Source organism: Schistocerca nitens, chromosome 2 (assembly GCF_023898315.1).
Source record: "Schistocerca nitens isolate TAMUIC-IGC-003100 chromosome 2, iqSchNite1.1, whole genome shotgun sequence".
NCBI classification, from domain to species: Eukaryota; Metazoa; Arthropoda; class Insecta; order Orthoptera; family Acrididae; genus Schistocerca; species Schistocerca nitens.
Window position 1 is genome coordinate 545,038,572 of NC_064615.1, and position 22,774 is coordinate 545,061,345.

Genomic DNA, 22,774 nt, shown 5'->3' on the forward strand with positions numbered 1-22,774 from the left:
GGATAACCACTCAATGACGGTAGGGCTCAGTATTAACGCTGGAGGCTATGTAAAGATCATCAGGGAGCCGCGGCGGACAGTGCAATCGTTGTCATAATGCAGAAACGAAGCTATTTATCTGACGTCCAAAGGGGTATGATTATTGCCTTTCAGACAGAGAGTGGATGCACGCCTCAGTTTGTAAACTGTTCAAGTGTCACCCTGCTTAAAGTGAAGTGTGCATGGTAAAACTGCACTATCTAAAACTGACAGCATGACCAGTGGGGCAACATTGACCATAGATGACAGAAGTGTGAGACAGCTGCGGAGATGTGTACGGATGAACAAGCATGTTACAGTTGAGGGAAAGACGCCCCAGATGAACCACGGGGCTACCAGCAGTGTCTGCTCAACGATTATCGCGCCAAAGTCGTAGTTTTCCGCTGTACACAGAAGGTTCCCGATTCGTACGCTCACGTCGACTGCTGTTCACCAGCGACGAAGGCTTCAATTTTCACTCCAATACCTGAACCGGACCCACTTTGAGCGGCCGTTTGAGGCGAAAGACGTTTTATGCTCGATCGGGTATAAGGCGGGTGGCGTGTAGGGCGTGAAACGTCTCAAGGCAACCAACCTGCAATGAGTGAGGGAGCGTTATGGTCTGAGGAAGGTATTCGTGTCGGTGATTCTTCATAATGGAAGCCATAATCGATCTAAACTACTATGCGTTTGTGCTTGAGGACCGTGTCCACCCCTCCATGCAGTTAAATGTTCTTCGGTACGATGGCATCTGCTAAGAACACAATACATCCTCTCACTGTTGGATCTGTAGTTTGCTCTTAGTATGACTGGACATGTTTCCTTCTGTTCTTTGGAATGAGATCTCAATATGGTAACTTTAGGGCTCTTGTACTTCTCTTTATACTCTGTGGTCAAGAAATGTGTTTCCAGTAATTGCAGTTTTATTTTATTATGCAACTGTTTTGTTGGATACTTGTTGTCAGTTACACTACGTAGTTTTCTGTAAAGAATATAAGAGTTTTTTCACTGCACTCGCTTTCTTCAGTAGCGTCTATTATGTGGCCAGTATTTGGCTTTATAGTTGTTATATGATTCTCCCCCAGTTTTTTTGTTTATGCTACTTATTGTTTAACATTGTTTTTTATATGCTTGTTCGTACTTATCTTTACCTTTCTTTAATCCCCTTGTTAGTAGCTTGTTTAGTTAGTGACTTGTAGCGCATTTTTCGTTGCTGTTCATTATTGCAGTACATCTTACGTTTGTAAGTCCCTCTTATAGTTTTTACAAAAACATTTGAAATGTAACGCATGAGAAAATTTTTAGCCAGCACACCGAAACATGTCATAGAGGCACGTGACATCTTACGTTACAGTTCAATGTGCACAAGCAAACGTTGGGAATTGACTCTATCTCCGTATTTTGAAGGCGGTATGAAATGCGTAAGAAGATACTCCAAAAATATTATCCTTGAATAGCTGAAATTATATTCTATGATTTACATTTTCTGGTTTTTTAATTGCAGTGAGGACGAAACAGACGACCGCATGGGAAAAATCGTTGAATTACACACACGCAGACAAATGATCGAAAACTCTTGTTGCTTCCAACAACACTAAGGTGAAATAAAATTGCGAAAAATATTGTCAGCAAAACGTAACTGGTGCAGTAACTTTTTTTGTTGCATAACTAAAGCTGGCGTCCTCTTTTCACCATTCCTACAAGAGGTGTTGCGTGTGCATTCCAGTATGTATCACTGCTTAGCGTCATGGTTCTCTACTTCTCAAGTGTAAAAGGATTGCAACACCAGTCACTAACTCTCAAAATACATACAGCTATTAAATAGTAGAGCCATTTGATTAAACCTGGTGCCACAGGCAGGATTTGTGTGAGACTGTTCTGGGCAATTTCTCTGACAAATGCCATACGCTCATTTCATTTCATATCCGACAAGCACCTCTGGCATTTTAGTTACAGATGCCACTCTCTTACAGCTAACAGACTCAGAGTTCGCGTATCAGTTGTTATGAGAGAGAAGCTCAGTGATCATAGGGCAGTTACAAATTCAACGTGTTTCAGTGTCAATAGAATGTTACTGGATACAGAGAAAGAATTCCCCATCAGAAGAAATATCAGGAAATTAACTACAGTGTATTGCAGCTGTCAAGATCGAATATTCACATCCTTTTGTTACGAGGGTGTGAAACACAAAATGGTCAAATCTACGAGTATTTGCAAACTGCATTTTTGACCTGTATGTGCCTTTAAGTTTTCAGTGAAATGCAAAGACCCGTCACAGTTCGAGTGATACGTTACTAAGTTTCTGTCAAAACATTAAGAGCTTCAATACACGTTTAAAGACTTCGGAGACTTGTTAAAAGCAAAACCTGAAAGCAGCTATGATATTTAAATTAATGACTCACTAGCCGATCTGACCAAAAACCTTAACATGTATGGGTACAATATACACATCTACTTCACTTATTAAGTCACTCTTTGACCGTACTGACACCCTCTCGAAAAATCTAGGAGAGACGGTCGAAGTACTAATTTCGCTTTTCCGAATCTGATTCACCACCGAATTAGGTTTCGTTGAATTGTGTCAAAAAACCCAGCTAGTCGACATTGACGTAACTGATCGAACAAGTAGAAACTAATACCGCTCAGTAGTGGAAATGTATCTGGATCTAAGAAGATGTCTTTAATGTCCTATACACAACTTTCTCCCGTTCCAGCAGAAGAAAACCGTAGGTCGAAAGAGCGACAAAACATACCGGATATCGGACCTGATTTATGATTTTATTCGGTAACTCACTGCAGAAATAGTTCAACACAACACTCTTAATGGAACAAAAGTGATAGTCGGAAAGATATTTTCAAAGGTACGACAGCGAGCTATGATATGGCTATAACTCTTCACACTTTACACAGTGTAAAAGAAGTATCCCATAGTTTGGTAGGTGGTAGTTTGGACAAAAACATAAGCAAAATGTCCCGAAGACATGAGGTCTAAGATACATACTTTTAGAGCTACGTGTAGTTGGTGATACTGTAAACCGTCTTCACAGTTCATTTCAAGTGCATCATATACGTTAATTCTAACAAAACAAGTATGTATTTTGAACAGCTTATGAAAAACATTTACGTTGTCGTTTTTTCTCTGAAATTGCCAGAACACTGAAGCCTGCTGTTTCACAAAGAAAATACCAAACTCCATTTTGAACACCTCCTTTACAGATGGCTCACAAATGTAGGTCTTACGTACTAGCTTGTAAAACTACGACACCGTGCAGCACGTATTTTCCAGCTATTTGGTTTCATAAATTTAAAACCATTTTAGCAACTATATGTACTTATGAAATTAATCATAAATGATATTTTATGAGACTGTAATATATGATGAAAGAATAAATAACAAATAATTATGTCAAGTCGTTGTAGTAAATAGTCTGGAAATGACAGGGATGTTATATTTGTATGACACGGGTCAGACATTTCATGTAACAATAATATCGTTGGGGTAAGAACGCACGGATGATGAGTTGCGACCAATCTGCGTTTTGGTACAGACATGTTTCTTGGGGCAGAAATGACAAATTGTGCCGGAATTGGTGTTCTAATAAGGGGGAAGCTAAGATATAAGTGAGGGAGCACGTGTATGTGCGTAGTACATGACCGCAAGACGGTTTTTAGAGTTAATGAAAAAAGCAGTGTGGCCCAAGTTTATTCAAGTTCATCGCTAATCAAAAGAGCCTACCGTCTATACTGAATTTCATAAATAGCATTACATCGTACTGCAAGCAACTCAACGCAAAGTAAGATACATCCAGTAGTTTTATAGTTGTGTTATACGCAAGCCAGTATAATAGTAGCTTTCTTGGTTCAAAAAATAGCTCTGAGCACTATGGGACTCAACATCTGAGGTCATCAGTCCCCTAGAACTTAAAACTACTTAATCCTAACCAACCTAAGGTCATCACACACATTCATGCCCGAGGCAGGATTCGAACCTGCGACCGTAGCGGTCGCGCGGTTCCAAACTGAAGTGACTAGAACCGCTCGACCAGCCCGTCCGGCAGCTTTCTTGGGACATTAGATTGGTCTAGTCAAACCACCAACGTAGTCCTGTCCTCTCATCATAACTTCCGTTAAATTGAGAACTAATTTTCAATCAAGTAGTCATTGTAATAGAAAGCTGTAGTAACTATGGTTCTTCATATGGTGCAGCACTGCTATGCTAACACAGACAATCAGTTAAAACGAAAAGTGATATAAGTACAATACATGTTTGAGTGACAAAACTATACTGGCTATCTTGAAGCCAAGGTAATTTTATGATTTTATGTTTTGTTCTGTAAATAACATATCTCTACATAACATTAGTACTGGCAGTAGGTTGTTGCCTTGAAGGAAGGTTTCTACGGCACTATTCGAATAGTATCTGATAAGGATAAGGAATTAATTACTTCCGGTCACGACTAAAGATATTTTCAAAGACACAGCTTTATCGTTATTTGCGTGACGCAATATAGTATCTACGAAGTGTTGCTAGTCGCAATTAAAATTTTTATTAGAATTATTTCATCACAGATTAACGTCTTTAGTGTTCATTTTACGCGTGTTTTTCACATCGAAGCTCGCACAAGCGCATTTTGTTTATTTACCGCATTACCTTTGTTAAAGTATTTGCGTGAATTCAGTGTAATTAGCTATTTACCAAAGGCAGCTTTCAATCGTTTTGGAGATGGAAAACATTTAATTCTGATTTCTAAGTTTATTCATACAACTTTGTGATACCTAATCACGGTTTCCTACAGTAATACAGCGACTCGTAGCCTTTCTTTTTTTTTTTACATTTATAAAATTTTGTACACAGCAAATACTCGTGCAATAACGAATGTGTTGGAACTGTCTAAATAGTATCGGTAAGAATCGACTTCCATATTATATGCTTTGTTTATATATATTGTGCAACAGTTTTATGCACAGGAGAGTATATGTGAGTATCATGTTACGATACGACAAGAATATAATGTGGTCCAAGTGGTTTAACAGTTGCTTACTGCACTCTGCTGATGATTCGATATAACAAACAGCTTACAGTGGACGAGATAAGCTTCACAATAGCGAAGATTAACAAGTGCTCATTCGAAATAAGATATGCATTTTAAAGTCTTCTGGATTGTATTTCATTTTTTTTCGGCCAATCGACAAACTTTCTATACATGGAAATAGCTTTTCGCATGGATTAATACATGAGAAATTATGTAAAATAGGGGTAAGAAAAAAATGTTTATTGTCAATGACAGATAATAAATTCTGCCAATACTTACCAGCAACAAGCAACAAAGCAGCCTTCATTGTACTCGACAAAAACTACTACTGCTCTCTGCGTTATATTTTCATTTATATATGTTTAAATACCCGATGGCATCATCGAATGTTATCGTTAAGTTTCCTCCTGATTTTCCGTTCCGTGAACTCTGGTTGCAACAACTAGCAGCAGATTGACTTTCCTTGTACTTGTAAAGATCTGTTATCGTTCGCTATGTCAAACGTATTATCAGCATTACAACTACAGCATTCAATAAAACTGGTTACCATACTTCGGGCACAGGCTGGAAAGGAATATTTTTTTCTCTCAATAAAGCCCATCTTTTAATGTCGTACGGCTCGAATGCTGATGAAAGGAGGTGAACAGATGTCAGTGACGTTTATATCATTCACCGTCCGGTATAAAGAGCTTTCCATTTTGAAGAGGAAACTCTTGTGCATAGAGGAACTTTAATACCTAGATACTACAGTCTAGTTACCAATCTTAGAATCATACGAGGGAGTGTTCTCTAGAGACTACGTAAGCAGTTTCCACCATCTTCTAAATTTTTTTTATTATTCTTAGACGTAATGTTGTGTTTTTTGCAGCATTTGTAATTTTTTCTAGATCTACACCTCTACGTCCAGTATAATACATTAAATCTATTTGAAATATGTGGTTAATTCTTTAGCTACAGACTGTTATACATCTAACTTCCCGTGGATTAAATCTGGGAGCGCCATATCGTATGGGCACGTAAAATTAGCTCAGTGAGACGAGAAAATGCCGTGGGAATCGGAGACTTGGACTGAATGATGTTCAAGTTCAGTTTGCTCCAAACATTCTTTTTCAGATAAAGCATCAAACACTATCAAGTTGACACCTCCAATTGTGGTATATTGTATTTTTCTTTCTGTCTTTACTTAAAATTAAGACAGAACATGAACTTCTTACATATAAAACGTCTGCTTTGCTCTGTCCATGAGATAATTAAAAACAGTTGAAAATAATAATGCACACAATAACATCGTCGGTATCCAATGAGTTACAAAAGAAGCAGTACGTAGGGGATACTAAATTGTACATTACGTTACACATTATAATTCCATTCTAGACATCCATCGTCCAGTCTCATCTTCATAGTGCTGGTACGTAGACACACGAACAAAATTCAGTTTAGGAAAGGCGTTCAACTACCTCGCATTTGCAAACTTCGCAACTAGCTGTGTCGTACGTTGCTGGACCCTACACAACACGTCTGCATCAACTTTTGTTATGTTTCCACCCTCCCTGCACTTACACATTCACACACCAAATTAGACTCCAGTGGATTAATGTCCAGAGATTGTGGAGTCCAGAACATCGAAAATCCATTACCCCATCATTTCCACCGAGCGAGGTGGTGGAGTGGTTAGACACTGGACTCGCATTCGGGAGGACGACGGTTCAATCCCGCGTCAGGCCATCCTGACTTAGGTTTTCCGTGACTTCCCTACATGACTCCGGCAAATGCCAGGATGGTTCCTTTGAAAGGGCACGGCCGACTTCCTTCCCCTTCCTTGCCTAATCCAATGAGACCGATGACCACGCTGTCTGGTCTCCTTCCCCAAACAACCCAACCCCAACCCCCATTCATTTCCCTGGAAATGCTTCTATTCCAAAGTGTGGCAGTGTACTAGCGTTCCGAAACCTAAGGTGTAACTGAACACCAAGAGAAACTTTTCAAACGCGTCAAGGAATATACTGCAAAGGAATGAACGGTGCAAGGGCACATGCAAATTGTCCACTAATAGGTAAGGGATCAAAAGCAGTTCATTCATGATTCTAGCCTGAAGATTTATGTTGCTGCCCCAAGAACACAAGCCATGTGCAGGGGTGTTTTTTTCAGAATTCTTCTAAATTTCGTGCAGCTATGGCTGCCTCACATCGGAGTGAAGGCAAGGCACGGCGAGCACTGTATACAAGTGTGATGAAATCAGGGCAGCACAGAGAACTGACGTGCTGTGAAGAACCGATACATTGCACGCAGTACCGCACCTAATGAACTGTGTGTAGGGACCGAAGAGGGCTGAGGGGACCTGACGCTGTAACTATTAAAGAGCACTCCACTTGTCTCCTCCAGAGGAAATACGTCAGGTGTGTAGCCCAGAGGCGAGTGAAGAACGATTGTTTAAATTGCACGCCAACCTCGACGACATGCTGGTGATGAATCTCGGCGGCAAACCGAACCGCTGAAACTACTACCAACCTCCGCTGCACGGCAGCGCAATAGCTGCAGAGGGGCGGGCTGGAGCTGCACCGGCGCGAGGAGCGAGAGTGCCGCTAGCCTCCGCTCTCTGGGTGACATCGTCTGGCGGACTGCTGGCTGCTATTGGCTGTGGCGGGTCGGAGGCGCCAACTAGCGACCTCCCGGGTGAAGAGCAGTCTGCGGACACTCGCGAACAACAAAGGCTGAAAGATGTTTTCCCTTCGGCGCTGTAAGTGGGGTCCACAAGATGAGTTTGAGGGAGTCGCCACCCACGTCCCAGGCTACCTATGCAGCCAAAACCCGCGGCGACCCCTTAGCTGTGACGTGAGTAGGAGCGCTACGTCTGCAACGCAGGGTGGCCGGACGACGATGCAGCAGGTTCCACCACTGGTATTGGTGCTGATCCACGCATGGACGCCACGTGGCGCCATCACTGGGATCGGTGGATGTCCTGCTGTTTAACTTTGATGCAGGAAACTCAACGAATGAGTTGCCGGTTTTTCTCTGCACGCTTAGGCGTAAGTCACCCCTCTCTACCAAATCATACCTCCCTGCCGTTGCGACTTATTGCAACCCCTGAGCGCTACAGGGCGGTTGTGAAATGTCACGTTCACAGGTGACACGCAGGTTGTATTCCAATCAATAATGATTGTTGTGAGTTGAAAATAGCTTCAAGAGTGAAGGGAGACTCTCAGTCTATCCCACGTTACTTTTAAAATGTTCAATATCTTTACTTGGTGCAGAATACATTCACTTAGCTATACTCGTCCATTTCGGTCTTCTGGCCACTGGTGCTGAATCACCTTGCTATGATCATTGTGCATCACTTCAAAAACCAGTTTTTCACATATCTGGAACTGCTTTTGGTGATGTTGTTGAATGGTTTACAGAATTCAGTTATCTGTTTGTGTAGTAGGTTTTGTCCTTGGGCGACCACCGTGCATTACTTGTGTACGAAGGTTACCTGTTTCCCAGAAGGCTGTGCTTCAGGTGACGAAAACCATTCTCATCTAGATGTCGTCTTCTGTGGTACTGTGTAGCATATGCACGAGAAACAGCAGCCTTTTGATTGGAAACACTCAGCATCAAAAACGATGTATATGTTTTGTTCGTTTCATCGGGAAGCTACCCTACATAAAATTGACAGCAGTAGCCATGGTTGTCCATTATGCAGTCAGCAGACACATACACACAGGTTAATGGATCTCACTCTAATGCCATAGGCAACTATCATTTTATAGGCCATTGTCTTGTGTTGAAATGATGCCCAACTTACAAATTACGAGAGCTGTGGAATGGGAACCATATAATGTAAAAGAAACCTGACGAGGTTTTGAACAACGGCTACATGTGGCTGTAGGTTTGATGTTTCGTCGGACCACTCAGTGAGCTGCATGGTCTGGCACGGTTATGTGGGATGACACACGGTCCTTTTTACATTCCGATGCCCTACACGATATGACAGTGTTGACAGCTCCTCGTTTTCACTCAATATGTGTATTCTAAACGCAACTGATCTTATTTTGACACATAATTTTTCCATTAGGATCTGGTTAAAGATTCGTATCCTCGTATTTATTCGTCACTCTGTAGGAGGAAGTTAGCCAACAAGAGTATGTAATAACAATTACTGAAATTACAAACGGCTAGAAAACAAGAATGTTGCAAAGTGGGAGTTGTTGTTGTTTACGTTACGGTTGGAAGGAGCTCTCCAAACCTCTTTATGTCTCAAAATGTGACGTTTTAACTGATCCCTTTATCTAGTCAGCTTCAGCCCACAATTTACTTTTCTCCAAAATTCTGTTCAGTGCCTTCTTATTTGTTAGGGCATGTAGCAATCTGATCTTCAGCATTATTCTGTTGCACCTCATTTTAAAGGTTTCTATTACCTGCTTGTCTAAACTGTTTATTGTCCATGTTTCACTTCCATATACGGCTACACTGCGAACAAATACTTTAAGGTAAGATGTCATACACTTTAATTTATATTCGATGTTACCATATTTCTCTCCTTCGAAGACACTTGTCTTGCCATTGCCAGTCTATATTTTACATCCACTCCAACTCGGCTACCATAGACGTCCGCGTTCACTTTCGCCATTTTTATTCGCTGCAATTTTTCTATCTCCTCAATTCGTCAAATGAATGCAGTATCAGAGCGTAGCGTATCCCGTCGTATACAATCTTCTAAAAACAACCAGAAATACAGGCGGGAGACATCGTTGACAACCTCTAATATTTCTGCAGAAGCGTACCTTGCCACTTTCAAGACAAAAATGCAATAAGCAAGCGCGATGGAAACGAATTTAATAGTTCCGCTTTCGCTGAAAGTCCGTAAAGTTAACACACACACTGTCAGCATTAGCGCCGACACAAAGATGGCCGTCGTCATGTGACCAAACCCGCAGATTCCACGTGTGACCGATTCGTAGTATTAAATAATTCTCGTACTAAATCGCACGGAATCATACTGTCTTCACGAAACGTAGTTAAAAAAAATAACTAAGAACGTCTTTGTTTACATCTTTCTTTCTACTAATTTTGTTTAAATAATTACATTTTCAGTGCAGATTATAGCGTTAGTTGTTTGCTGCTGAGTGAAAGTCCCGCGGCAGCCGTCCGGACGAAAGCGAACGCCCTTTGGAAGCGGGTAGCGGCCGAACCTCCTCTGACGCCTCGCGGATACTGGAACACTGGCGCAAAAAATGTTAACGGTGTCTCCGCGGCCGCGATCCCCTACTTTTCTCAAGTCGCAATACAGCCATTCACGCACCCTCCTAACGTTAACTCTACACTAAAAAATGTTACTGCATATATTGTTAATAAACTTCCTATGTTCAAGAAAACCTGTGACTGGTGTAACCTAATGGACTTTAATGCAAGGCGATCATTTATCCTGGGCCTCTTCCCAAGGCACAATGTGGATGAAGGGACTCGATGTGCAAAATCGGTGGGGCACACAAGATTGTACAATGTCTGACCTACCTGGTATCAGATCCATCCAAACCGAAGGAGCACACCACAGCAGCCTTGTAACCTTACCTTAGTTAGGTCCACTGTAAGAAATACTATTCCTAAAATTTTATTTTCGTAGGACAGGTCTGATGGAGCAGTTTTGAAATCTTTAACCGTTTTTCTTTTACTTATTTTTAGTGTTGACATTGCCTTTCAACGGCAGTATTTTTTTTACATGAATTTACTTCGAAACTCCATGGAAGCAAATTGGGACTGGCCAAGTGGCAGCCATCGTTACTTTTGAAAAAACTTGTTTCGTTAATCATGAATTAGCAAGCAAAGCAAATTTAAATTTATAGCAAAATTAATGTTATTCCGTGGACTGTAGTTTATTTCTTTGAATAAAGCGACCACATTTAAAGATGGTGTTACAAACCAAAGCAATTACTTCGATTGAAAGTCTCCCTCTCTCTATTATGAAGCAGTTCGTATTAATAATGAATTTACTTATTGCACCTTTTACTCAATTATTAAACAAACACGCAATTTAACTTTCAAACTCTCATTACACAACATGCATGAGCAGGAAACAGGACTGGTGATGGCTTGTGGCAGGAATTTTTGGAGAATAAGTTTGCACATCTTCAATTTTTGCATTTCAAAGTAAATAGAGTGTAGCCCCTTACACGTTTTGAGATCAAACAAACAAGTCTATAAAAGTAATGCTTGCCCTGAGTTGTGTGCTGGAGGGCTCATAGTACTGTTGGTACAACCATTTCGGTCGGCTCTTCACGTCCCCAGTGATCGAATTCCTTATTGATAGCCACGTCACAAGCAGGAGCCATCTTTACTCGTCGGAGCGTCGGCCGAAATTCATCATAAAATTATTCCAATAATCTTGGTTTCCGAATTGATACATACTGGAGACGACTTTGGGTCATAAAAGCCGTGCCGTCCGAATATTTGGTTGCACTTTTTTCACAACTTTAGCACCAAATAAGCGTCACCTTAGAGGACCTATCACAGCCCGATACAAATGCTGTGAAGGCTCCCACGTAATTGCCTTTCTTTCCACCGTCTTTTCACTTGGCGCTCCTCTCGCCAAGGCCACCTCAACTTCTGATCACGTAAAACCCTTTGTACTACCGCTCATGTTATTCTGTACATTTGATTAACGTATTAACCGCGAAAATTAGCCCTGAGGTGGTTACAGTCATTACAATTTTTTCATTGAATGGCAATAACATTTTCCTTATCGTTAATTTACAATTGGGTATGAAGTAATTCGTTTATGTCAAAGAGTTTTGCATACAAACATAACCATTTTACACATTCATTTGCTCACTCCCATTACATCTCTCTATAGCACCTAATATCGATCTTTCAACATACCAGTACCCTAAAGCAAAGTTAAAAAATATAGAAATATTTATTTACTTTTTAACGGTGGCTTCACATATGCCGCACATTTCGTTAAATCTTCCTGAAGGGATGAGCTTAACGAAATGTTTCTTCAGTAAAACTCTATTCCTCTATGATCAAAATTATTGCTATACCTTCCAGCAAGATAACACCTTACCAAGCGAAAAATACAAACCTAAGTTACATCAAAATTTACATGACTACTATTCCTTCACCATCTCCTCCTCTTATTTTTACATATTTGGTCCTCTCTTTGGTAAAATACACATTACTCATTACTTGCTTGTGTTCAAATTATACATTTTTCTAAGTTACTCTTATAACTTCCAATAAAATTGGCCCAAAACATCAACACGTGCAGTAACTTTTCGTTTAGCTTTTGTTTTTAGTTACGCTTGTAATTCCGACCTTCGAATGAAGTAGGCGATAGCTTATATTTAAAGAAACTTATTCCAGAATGTTAGGTGAGTTTAATGCACCTTTCCAAAAGTGTTGATGAAAGAAAGGTGGTGTTTTAGTTCACAGCCTTCGAATGCATCAGCCAATCACATCAAGAGGCTGCAATTTTTTGCCATACTTACCGCAAAAAGGCACTATCAGCTGTTGGTACCTCACACCAGTAATTATGTCATATACATAATGCTGCAGCGTCCATTGCTCCGAGGAAAGGAGCTTGGACGCAGGTATGATGTAGGTGTGATATCACAAGACGTGGGATATTTCTAGTCTAGGATTTTCCATTTGACTTCGGACAGTCGGACGGAATGCTCTTGTTGCACGGCAAAGCAACCCACCACACTGCCAATCGGACTAAGCCTGATCTTCAACAATTCGGTTGAGAAACACTGCAACATGCTCCGTTCAGCCAGAACCTTTCTCTGCGTGATTTTCACACCTTTGGTGACCTGAAGAAAGACATGTATGGACGTCCGTTTCTGCCGGTCAAGGAAGTACAGTTGCCAATGCGCTTGTGAATCCGTCATCGGCCGACCACATTTTACGAAACAGGAACTGTCACAATGGTATAAACATCGTAATACGTGTGGTGTCTCCTTTTGACTGGAACCATTCCAAGATACCCTTGTTAAAACAACATGTACGCAGGACACATTTCATTAAGTGACATAAAAGTACAACTTCACTAAGTATTTACAGCTCATTACAGATTATTCTAAGTGTCTTCCACAACATGGCAACTGGTTAATAATGCATATCTACACACACAATTCTACGTATACATACACTTGTACCAAGTACACATGTGCTTCGTACTAAATGTAAATGGTCAAGTTACATGGACTTTTATCTACAAAACGTGGAATCTAAATTCATACATAAATTATTATCTGGACATCAGCATTGAAAACCATTTTAGATGCTGCTCATTAAATAGTGGTGTGTTTATGGCCTTTAATTTTGTTTATCCAGGATATACTAGCAAGTAAGCACCAACATTTAGAACAACGCCTATTTCAAATGGACCAGTATATAACGTTTGCCTGTTGTTGTCTTTTCTATTCACGAGAGAGGATTTTGTGTGCTTACTGATGAGGTCTCTACCTCCTACATTTAATCCTTGCATCTCCATACTTTTTTGTATTCTCCAGTGACAGTTGGTCTGTCAACTTACTATGTGACTTTTAATGTGTTTGGTGAATGGAGGGCAGGATGTTGCTGTCGGGTAGTAAGCTGAGCAGAATGTCTCTTTCATTTCAAATGTTTAACAGCAATTAAGTCAGCCTATCAATACACGTGATTCCTGGCTTCTGGAGCCAGCGACAGTGCAACTGTGTAATAGCTTTCAGTAGTGTCAATTAGACATGGCAAAAAGTTTGCTATCTGTATGAATAAAGTGGCCTACTCTAATTGACACACTCCTTATAGCAACACTGCATATCTGGCAGGTAGAAATATTTCGAACAACGTAGAATGATAAAGCTCTATGTACTGCAACGATTGAAACAAGTTATTCTAATTTTATAATGTACTTTAAAAGAAAAACACATTCCATGAAACACTGGTAACCGGTAACGTAAATAAAATATGTGATGGACAATGCACTTGGAGCTGTAAATCTAATTTTCAGTGACTTAAAAATTCGCCAACTGGCACATACTGCCACACTCGCAACCACACACAATACAAGACAAAACCAGTTGATAATTAACACAAATATCCACTGATCGAAAACTTGACTAACAGACATTGTTAGATTACACACAGCGAATCTATCATTTCACCAGAAATAAAAATTGGTGCTGACAACATCATCGGCACAACCGTTGCGCAGGAATTCTAATTCCTGATTAAACACATAAAACTTCAGAATTATTTCTTGGTACAGACAGCAGAGAAACAATTCCGGCTAACACCATGTGTGGCAGTCCATATCTTTAGCAAGCAAAGTGTGTCATTGTTGCAGAGGGCAGGGTGCCCCTCACGAGGCATTGCCACACTGAGCTAAGCCGTAAGCAAGAAGTGTATAGGACGCATTGTGATTGCAAACAATAGGTTGATATGTGTGCCATTCTGAGTAGTAACATGTGACATCTCAGTTTAGCGGTTGATGGCATCTTAGCATTCGTGGGGAGAGCGAAGGGAGGGAAAACCGACAATAACTGAGACTCCACAGTGAGGACAGGTCTAGCTACAGGTCTAGCTTAAATACCTTCCATTTCAGAAACAATACTGCATGAATCTGATTCTGACAACATGACAGTCTTGCTAGTTACAGCGTAAACTATTTCTGCAACTCGCTATGTGCTCCCGCTGCCAGAGTGAAGACTGTTTCCAAGACATCTGCCAGCTGGTTGTGATGGAACACAGCCACTGTAAACTACTGATGCTATTTGGTTACTCCCGAGACTGACAGAAGACGCCGTGAAGCCGGCCATATCGAGAGACTACAAGCTAGTGACTTTAATCCGTTCGGAGAGGTACTTGAGTACCACCCACCTGGCTCTACAAGCTACAGCCACTATAGCTGAATGTTGTATGCTATGTTGGGTGTCTGGGGCTTCAGCCTTCATGACAATCGCCATCCTCGCTACACTTTTGTTACATGTCACTCCATCAGGTCTGTGCCTGCGTCAAATCGCTGTTGAGTCCCGACACAACAACCACAGCCGCCAGAGTTCTCCATTCACAGTCTTTGTTATGCATCGGCGTGCGAAATGGTGCTCCTGCTACAGAGCAAATGCTGCGCTGTGATGCAACTAATGCATATTACATGTTTGCAACAGAGGGTTCTTAACTTACCGCAAAATACTGCTAAGTAGATAGCAATTGCTGTTAACAGTAACTTTGGTGTTAGCTATCAGGCACTGAGATATTTATCCTCTGAGGGTGTTACCCCTGATATTAAAAGTATGGAAGTTAAGTGTGCGATTAGATCCACTCTTCCTATAAAGGCGTTATTGTAAGCCATTAATTCTTAAATAAAACCTTTAATTTAGATGTAGACAGTGTTCAGCGTACGAACTATATTTGCCACCACCAAACAGATTGCGATATGGTGCCTATTCCATAAGATTCAGTTAAAACTGAACACGGCACATATACTGCCTAAACAAATGTATGTCATGAATAATAACCAACTCTGACAGGTAGACAGAAAGTTCCACCATGACTGCAACAGACAAATCATTTGCAGCCAGGCAAATGGCAACAACAAATTTTCCTCACACAGGTGTGCAATCAGTTTCTTAAGAATAATCACTACAGATGATATCAAATAACATCGAGTCACTTATCCAACGTACATAAAACACAATCCAAATAGCCTCACGTCCCTCTGACTTACTGGAAGATTGCCTCAATGTCGAACGAATCAGTGTAGGGGGAATATGAAGAGGAATGTGGCATCAGTGGAAATCTGGATTGAGGCAGGGGGAAATGCTAGGTTAGTACCAGCAGTTGTGCAAAGGCGTGTTGAAGCGAGCAGGAGACGTAGGTCAGACTTCCGTCTTTGGTACAAAAATGCGCAGAAAAGTGTAAGGTACAAATTAGACAGTTGCAACTAAATGTCATTGCAGAGCAAGATTAGATTAGATTAGATTAGATTAGATTAGATTAATACTAGTTCCATTGATCATGAATACAATATTTCATAATGATGTGGAACGAGTCAAATTTTCCAATACATGACATAATTAAGTTAATTTAACAACATACTTAATTTAATATAACAACTTTTTCATTTTTTGTGTTTTTTATTTTTATTTTTTTATTTTTTTATTTTTTTGTTTTTTTCTTGTTTTTTTAAATTTATATCTAAAAATTCGTCTATGGAGTAGAAGGAGTTGTCATTCAGAAATTCTTTTAATTTCTTCTTAAATACTTGTTAGTTATCTGTCAGACTTTTGATACTATTTGGTAAGTGACCAAAGACTTTAGTGCCAGTATAATTCACCCCTTTCTGTGCCAAAGTTAGATTTAATCTTGAATAGTGAAGATCATCCTTTCTCCTAGTATTGTAGTTACGCACACTGCTATTACTTTTGAATTGGCTTTGGTTGTTAACAACAAATTTCATAACAGAGTATATATACTGAGAAGATACTGTGAATATCCCTAGATCCTTAAATAAATTTCTGCAGGATCATCTTCGGTGGACTCCAGCTATTATTCTGATTACACGCTTTTGTGCAATACATACTTTATTCCTCAGTGATGAATTACCCCAAAATATGATGCAATATGAAAGCAACGAGTGAAATAGGCGTAGTAAGCTAATTTACTAAGATGTTTATCACCAAAATTTGCAATGACCCTTATTGCATAAGTAGCTGAACTCAAACGTTTCAGCAGATCATCAATGTGTTTCTTCCAATTTAATCTCTCATCAATGGCCACACCAAAAATTTGGATTATTCTACCTAAGCTATATGCTTCTGATTAAGGTCTATATTTATTAATGGCGTCATACCATTCACTGTACGGAACTGTATGTACTGTGTCTTATCAAAATTCAGTGAGAAACCGTTTACAAGGAACCACTTAGTAATTTTCTGAAAGGCAGTATTGACAATTTTATCAGTTAATTCCTGTTTGTCAGGTGTGATTACTATACTTGTATCATCAGCAAAGAGAACTAACTTTGCCTCTTCATGAATATAGAATGGCAAGTCATTAATATATTAAGAACAACAAAGGACCCAAGACTGACCCTTGTGGAACCCCATTCTTGATAGTTCCCCAGTTTGAGGAATGTGCTGATCTTTGAATATTATGAGAACTACTTATTTCAACTTTCTGCACTCTTCCAGTTAGGTACGAATTAAACCATTTGTGCACTGTCCCACTCATGCCACAATACTTGAGCTTGTCTAGCAGAATTTCATGATTTACACAATCAAAAGCCTTTGAGAGATCACAAAAAATCCCAGTGGGTGGTGTTCGGTTATTCAGATCATTCAAAATTTGATTGGTGAAAGCATATATGGCATTTTCTGTTGAAAAACCTTTCTGGAAAGCAAACTGACATTTTTTAGTACTTCATTGTTACAGTTATGTGAAGCTACTCTTGAATACATTACTTTCTCAAAAATTTTGGATGAAGCTGTTAGAATGGAGATTTGGACAGTAATTGTTGACATCAGATCTATCCTCCTTTTTATGCAAAGGTATAACAATAGCATATTTCAGTCTATCAGGGAAAATGCCCTGTTCCAGAGAGCTATTACACAGGTGGCTGAGAATCTTACTTATCTGTTGAGAACAAGTTTTTAGTATTTTGCTGGAAATGCCATCAATTCCATGTGAGTTTTTGCTTTTAAGCAAGTTTATTATTTTCCTAATTTCAGAGGGAGAAGTGGGTGAGATTTCAATTTTATCAAATTGCATAGGTATGGCCTCTTCCATTAACAGCCTAGCATCTTCTAGTGAACACCTGGAACCTACTATATCCACAACATTTAGAAAATGATTATTAAGAATATTTTCAACTTCTGACTTTTTGTTCGTAAAGTTTTCATTCAATTTGATGGTAATACTGTCTTCCTGTGCTCTTGGTTGACCTGTTTCTCTTTTAATAATATTCCAAATTGTTTTAATTTTATTATCAGAGTTGCTGATTTCAGACATGATACACATACTTCTGGATTTTTTAATAACTTTTCTTAATATAACACAGTAGTTTTTATAATGTTTGATAGTTTCTGGGTCACTACTCTTTCTTGCTGTCAGATACATTTCCCTTTTCCGGTTACAAGATATTTTTATACCCTTAGTAAGCCATGGTTTGTTACAAGGTTTCTTACGCGTATATTTAATTATTTTCTTGGGGAAGCAGTTTTGAAATGCATTTACAAAAAGTCATGAAATAAATTATATTTTAAATTGGCATCAGGTTCACGGTACACCTCATCCCAGTCTAACTGCTGTAGGCTTTCCCTGAAATTTGCTATTGTTAAATCGTTGACTGAACGTACTACTTTAGGAACTGTTTAGTATTGCTGAATGGAGCTATGTCATATATTGTAACTAGCTGTGCACCATGATCAGAAAGACCATTCTCAACAGGCTGAGCATTTATCTGGTTAAACTTATCTTGGTCTATAAAGAAGTTATCTATCAGTGAGCTGCTATCCTTTACCACCCGAGTAGGAAAATCAATAACGGGTGTCAAGTGGGATGAGACGTGAAACGGAATGTGGACTGCAGTGCAACGCATGCTGTGGTAATGCGTGGAGCTGTACAAAGCCTCTGTACGCAGGGGGTTGCCGTAGTAAGCGCATTTACCTACTAAGCAGGAATCCTGCTTTCTGCTCTTGGCCTTGCAACAGATTCTCATTTTTGACTTCGGTCTATCAATATATGATTGAAACTTATAAACTTGCCTGGCACCACATAGTTTCATATGATCTATATGTAGACTTCTTCATTTGAGGTCTGGGCATCGTGGGGAGAAGTTCAGTATTGCCATAAACAAAACGTTATAAACTATTATTCTGAAGCAATAGGGTTTCGAAGTAGTAACTACATTATTACAAACTGACTAATAATTTATTATAAAAAATTACTTCTTCTGATATATTATATACAATCCTTTGTCGTTTATTACATTTTTGTACACTACTTCTTGCAGTACGTATATGATTTTTTACTTACAAGAACTTATTGTTTATTAACAGTTTGTGATTATTTGCTACTTCCATAGCGTTTTTTACTTAGATTTTCTGAGATCAGATTTGTTTGCTGTATTTACACACTCACACACACACACACACACACACACATACACTCTATCATTTTATCAAGAGATATTATTGTAGTGGATGAAATTCAAATACCTCAGTCTTCAGTAAACAACAGTCTTACACCCTCCTTTTGTATTAGAGGATTGCTGTGCTACGAGAGAAAGTAATCTTTTGCCAAAAATTTAATGCTTTGATCCAGTGGGTGGAATCACTTAATGAAAATAGTACGTCGGCTCGTTTCGTAAAGAACTACATTGTTAGAAATTCGCTCAGCCCACTTCCCCAGCTCCTAATAGAAGTACGAACTTTGGAGTAACGAGCATATCTCCCAATGTAACCTCATTACTCTGAATCTTCATACTTTTTTCAGAATGTACTAATTGGCATTTCTGAAGACGAAACAAATCGAGGATTGCATAAGTCAGACATCTGTCTAATCATAATGAAGAGTGACCAGTTCCTCATCAAACATCGGATATTCCCAAATGGCTCTGAGCACTATGCGACTTAACTTCTGAGGTCATCAGTCGCCTAGGACTTAGAACTAATTAAACCTAACTAACCTAAGGACATCACACACATCCATGCCCGAAGCAGGATTCGAACCTGCGACCGTAACGGTCGCTCGGTTCCAGACTGTAGCGCCTAGAACGCACGGCCACTCCGGCCGGCGGATATTCCCAGGTGCATACAAGGTATTTTTCCTGTAAATACGTATTTGTTGTGAAACAAATTTTTCTTTTACTATTACATAAAAATTTTTATAGGTGTACCGGTATGGGAAACGGTTAATGAAACAGTTACGTAGTTCAGTCTGGCTATCTCATGTTTTTCATTAATAACACTATTTAATCTCTCCTCGTAAAATGCTATTACATCTCTCTCTGGACAGATCACGTTTCCTTCCCTTTTTTTCTAGAAGCAGTAACTCTCAGTCCTCTTCAGCTCCTATCGGTGGGTGACCTGTCACATGTATGTCCTTGGTAATGCCTGATTTTTTGTAACTGCCTAGTCCAAAGACGTCTCTGGGTTCTTAACATCTCGGCGCTGATCTCTGCCTTAGAGACTAGTGTTTGCTCTATGTTTCTGTTGCAGCTGGAGTATTTTTTATTTTATTTTACTCCATTTTTGTGGTGTACAGACAGGAAACTAGTAAATTTACAGTCGATTTACTTATTCTTTCCATAGCATTCATCGCTTGGAAATATTTACATAAACCTACATACTTTCGACAGAGATTTTAGATCTTTCTGAATGTACAGGACATTCCTCCATTCATTCATTAGACCATAAAGTTTTTGTAAAGCAAAATAATATGGATAAATTTCTTACAAGTCGCACGGTTACAGCAATGTATTAGCATTGGTTTTTCATGGTGTTGTAGCATGTGTCGTGTTGGTGTGTGTGCCTTGTTCTATTATTTTCTGGCTTTGACCATAAGGAAAAGTGCGAAAAGAAAGTAATTAAATTCGGAGGTGTGTTAAATGTGTGTGTAATCCGTATAGTAAAGTCACTGATCCTCTTGGTATGAATAAATGAAACCAAATCTACATACGCTAAATTTAAACTTCCTGGCTTATCACCATGTTATATGAAATGAACTTGAATACAGCCATTTTGTGTATTGAAAAGAACCTATCGTTTAAGGTGATAACTATTGTCGTAATTCCGATGCACTCGCAAATTCTCAGAAAAATAAATAACATGAAATGAATCTGAATTCAGAATGAATTTAACGTTTAATCTAGAGATTGATTATGCATACTGTAAACTGAATGCAAATGCGCATATGCAGCGTCTTACCGTAATCTGGAAATTCGATCCGAAAATTCAGTTTCGACCAGGTCATATCCGGGAATTCCCGATTGTTTTCCAAATAATGTTTGGTAATTGTTCCTAAGGTTGTTGTTGATTGTCATGGAAAAGAGAACAGATGGTATAATACATGTAACAAAGTCCTAACACGCAGTCACCAATGTAAATAATAATAATAATAGTACCACATATGAGGATGAGAAATCATATCATATATTTAATAATATTTCAAAGTATTAAGATTAAACAATATTATTTCCCCATACATCGTCTGGCGTGCGAACAACGGCATTGGTAGCTGATGTTGTGCGTTTTCTAAGTATTTTTGAATTACTGTGAAGACTGACCTATGGTTCCTTTATGCTGGGACTTTATAAATTTCCATCAGATCGCACACAGACGTCTGCCATGTCGCAGCCGTTTACACCCTTGTTAACATCATTAAAATGAGAAAAGGACATAGAGATTACTGAAAAATATATTCAAGAAATCACCTACACACATTAATAATGAACAGGCACTTAGATATAAATAATAATTGTTGCTTGACGTACAGTATATTAATATAATTGAGTACGTCGATACGCCTCTTCAGATCTGCCTATGTTCAGTACGTAATTAATTATGTCAGAGTTACGGAGCAATGACAAAATGCCTCCGTACAGAAACAGGTTACTACACCACTCTAAATAGGACGACAGGTGTCAGAGCTGAAGAACAACAATGAAACTATTGCTATTTTTTCTCACCGCAACTACATATCATGTCTTTGACAGCGCGAAAAAATTATATTATCGCTTTCGTGTGCATATGAGCACTTAAAAATAGTTTTCGGTGGTGTGCAATCAGACATGCCAAACAGTTTGCTCTGAAACAGAGAACTGTATGAATAAAGTGGCCTACTCTAACTGACACACTCCTTATGACAACATTGCAGGTATGGTAAGTAGAAGTATTTCTAACATTCCCTGTAAACCATAGAACAAAGAAGTTCTATGTACTGTAACGTTTTAAACAATTTATCATAATTTTCTAATGTGCTGTAAGTGAAAAATACATTCCATGAAACACCCAGAACAGTCAGCTTTCAATAACATAATTAAACTCTCTGATGAACAATACTCTTCAAGCTGTACAACCAATCTGCAGTGGCTTAAAAATTCGTCAACTGGCACGCACCGCCGCACTCGCGGTCGCAAAACATTACAGGGCAACACCAGTTGATAATTAACACAAATATCCACTCATCAAAAACATGAATAACAAAGATGGATTGATTACATACAGTAACTCTGTCATGACGTCAGGAATGAAAATTAGTGGTGACATGATTTCACCTCCACAACTGTTGCTCAGCAATTATAATTCCTGATTAAACATTAAAATTTCAGAATTGTTACTTGGCATAGACAGCAGAGAACCGATTCCGGCTCAGACCGTGCGTCACAATCGAAATTGGTAGCGTGCAAAGTGTGTCAAAGTTGCAGAAGGCAGGGTGCTCCTCTGAACACATTGCCACACTGAGCTGACTCACAAGCAAGAAGTGTAGACGGCACATTATGATTGCAACTGATACGTCAGTCTGTTTGCCAGTAACATGCCCATTTCAGTTTAGCGGTTATCCTAGCATTCGTGGGGAGAGCGAAGGCAGGGAAAACTGACAGTAACTCAGACAAGACGATGGGGACAGGAATGCGGGCATCTTCAGTTAGTGAGGGCAGATGACCACATCACCTGCCATAATGACTTTAGGTCCAGCTTAAGTACCCTGCAGTTCAGAAGCCACAGTCTCGATGTATGATCATGCTGTATGAATCTCTGATT

At 39.4% G+C, this 22,774-nt stretch overlaps 2 protein-coding genes across 20 annotated transcripts in view; one reads left to right on the forward strand and one right to left on the reverse strand.

Moving 5' to 3' along the window:
* LOC126236536 (uncharacterized) overlaps positions 1–22,774 on the forward strand; it is a 302,827-nt gene that overhangs the window by 101,384 nt on the left and 178,669 nt on the right. The gene's annotated exons all lie outside the window — the stretch shown is intronic.
* LOC126236547 (uncharacterized) overlaps positions 1–22,774 on the reverse strand; it is a 342,194-nt gene that overhangs the window by 84,408 nt on the left and 235,012 nt on the right. Inside the window, exon 1 of one of the 16 annotated variants that reach the window (XM_049945950.1) lies at positions 5,331–5,463. The exons of 14 other annotated variants lie outside the window; for them this stretch is intronic. In XM_049945950.1, coding sequence (XP_049801907.1) covers positions 5,331–5,358 — 28 coding nt within the window. In that variant the 5' untranslated portion in view covers positions 5,359–5,463. Of the gene's footprint in view, positions 1–5,330; positions 5,464–22,774 lie in introns of those variants that run through there. One more of the 16 variants, XM_049945944.1, reaches the window with a different exon arrangement.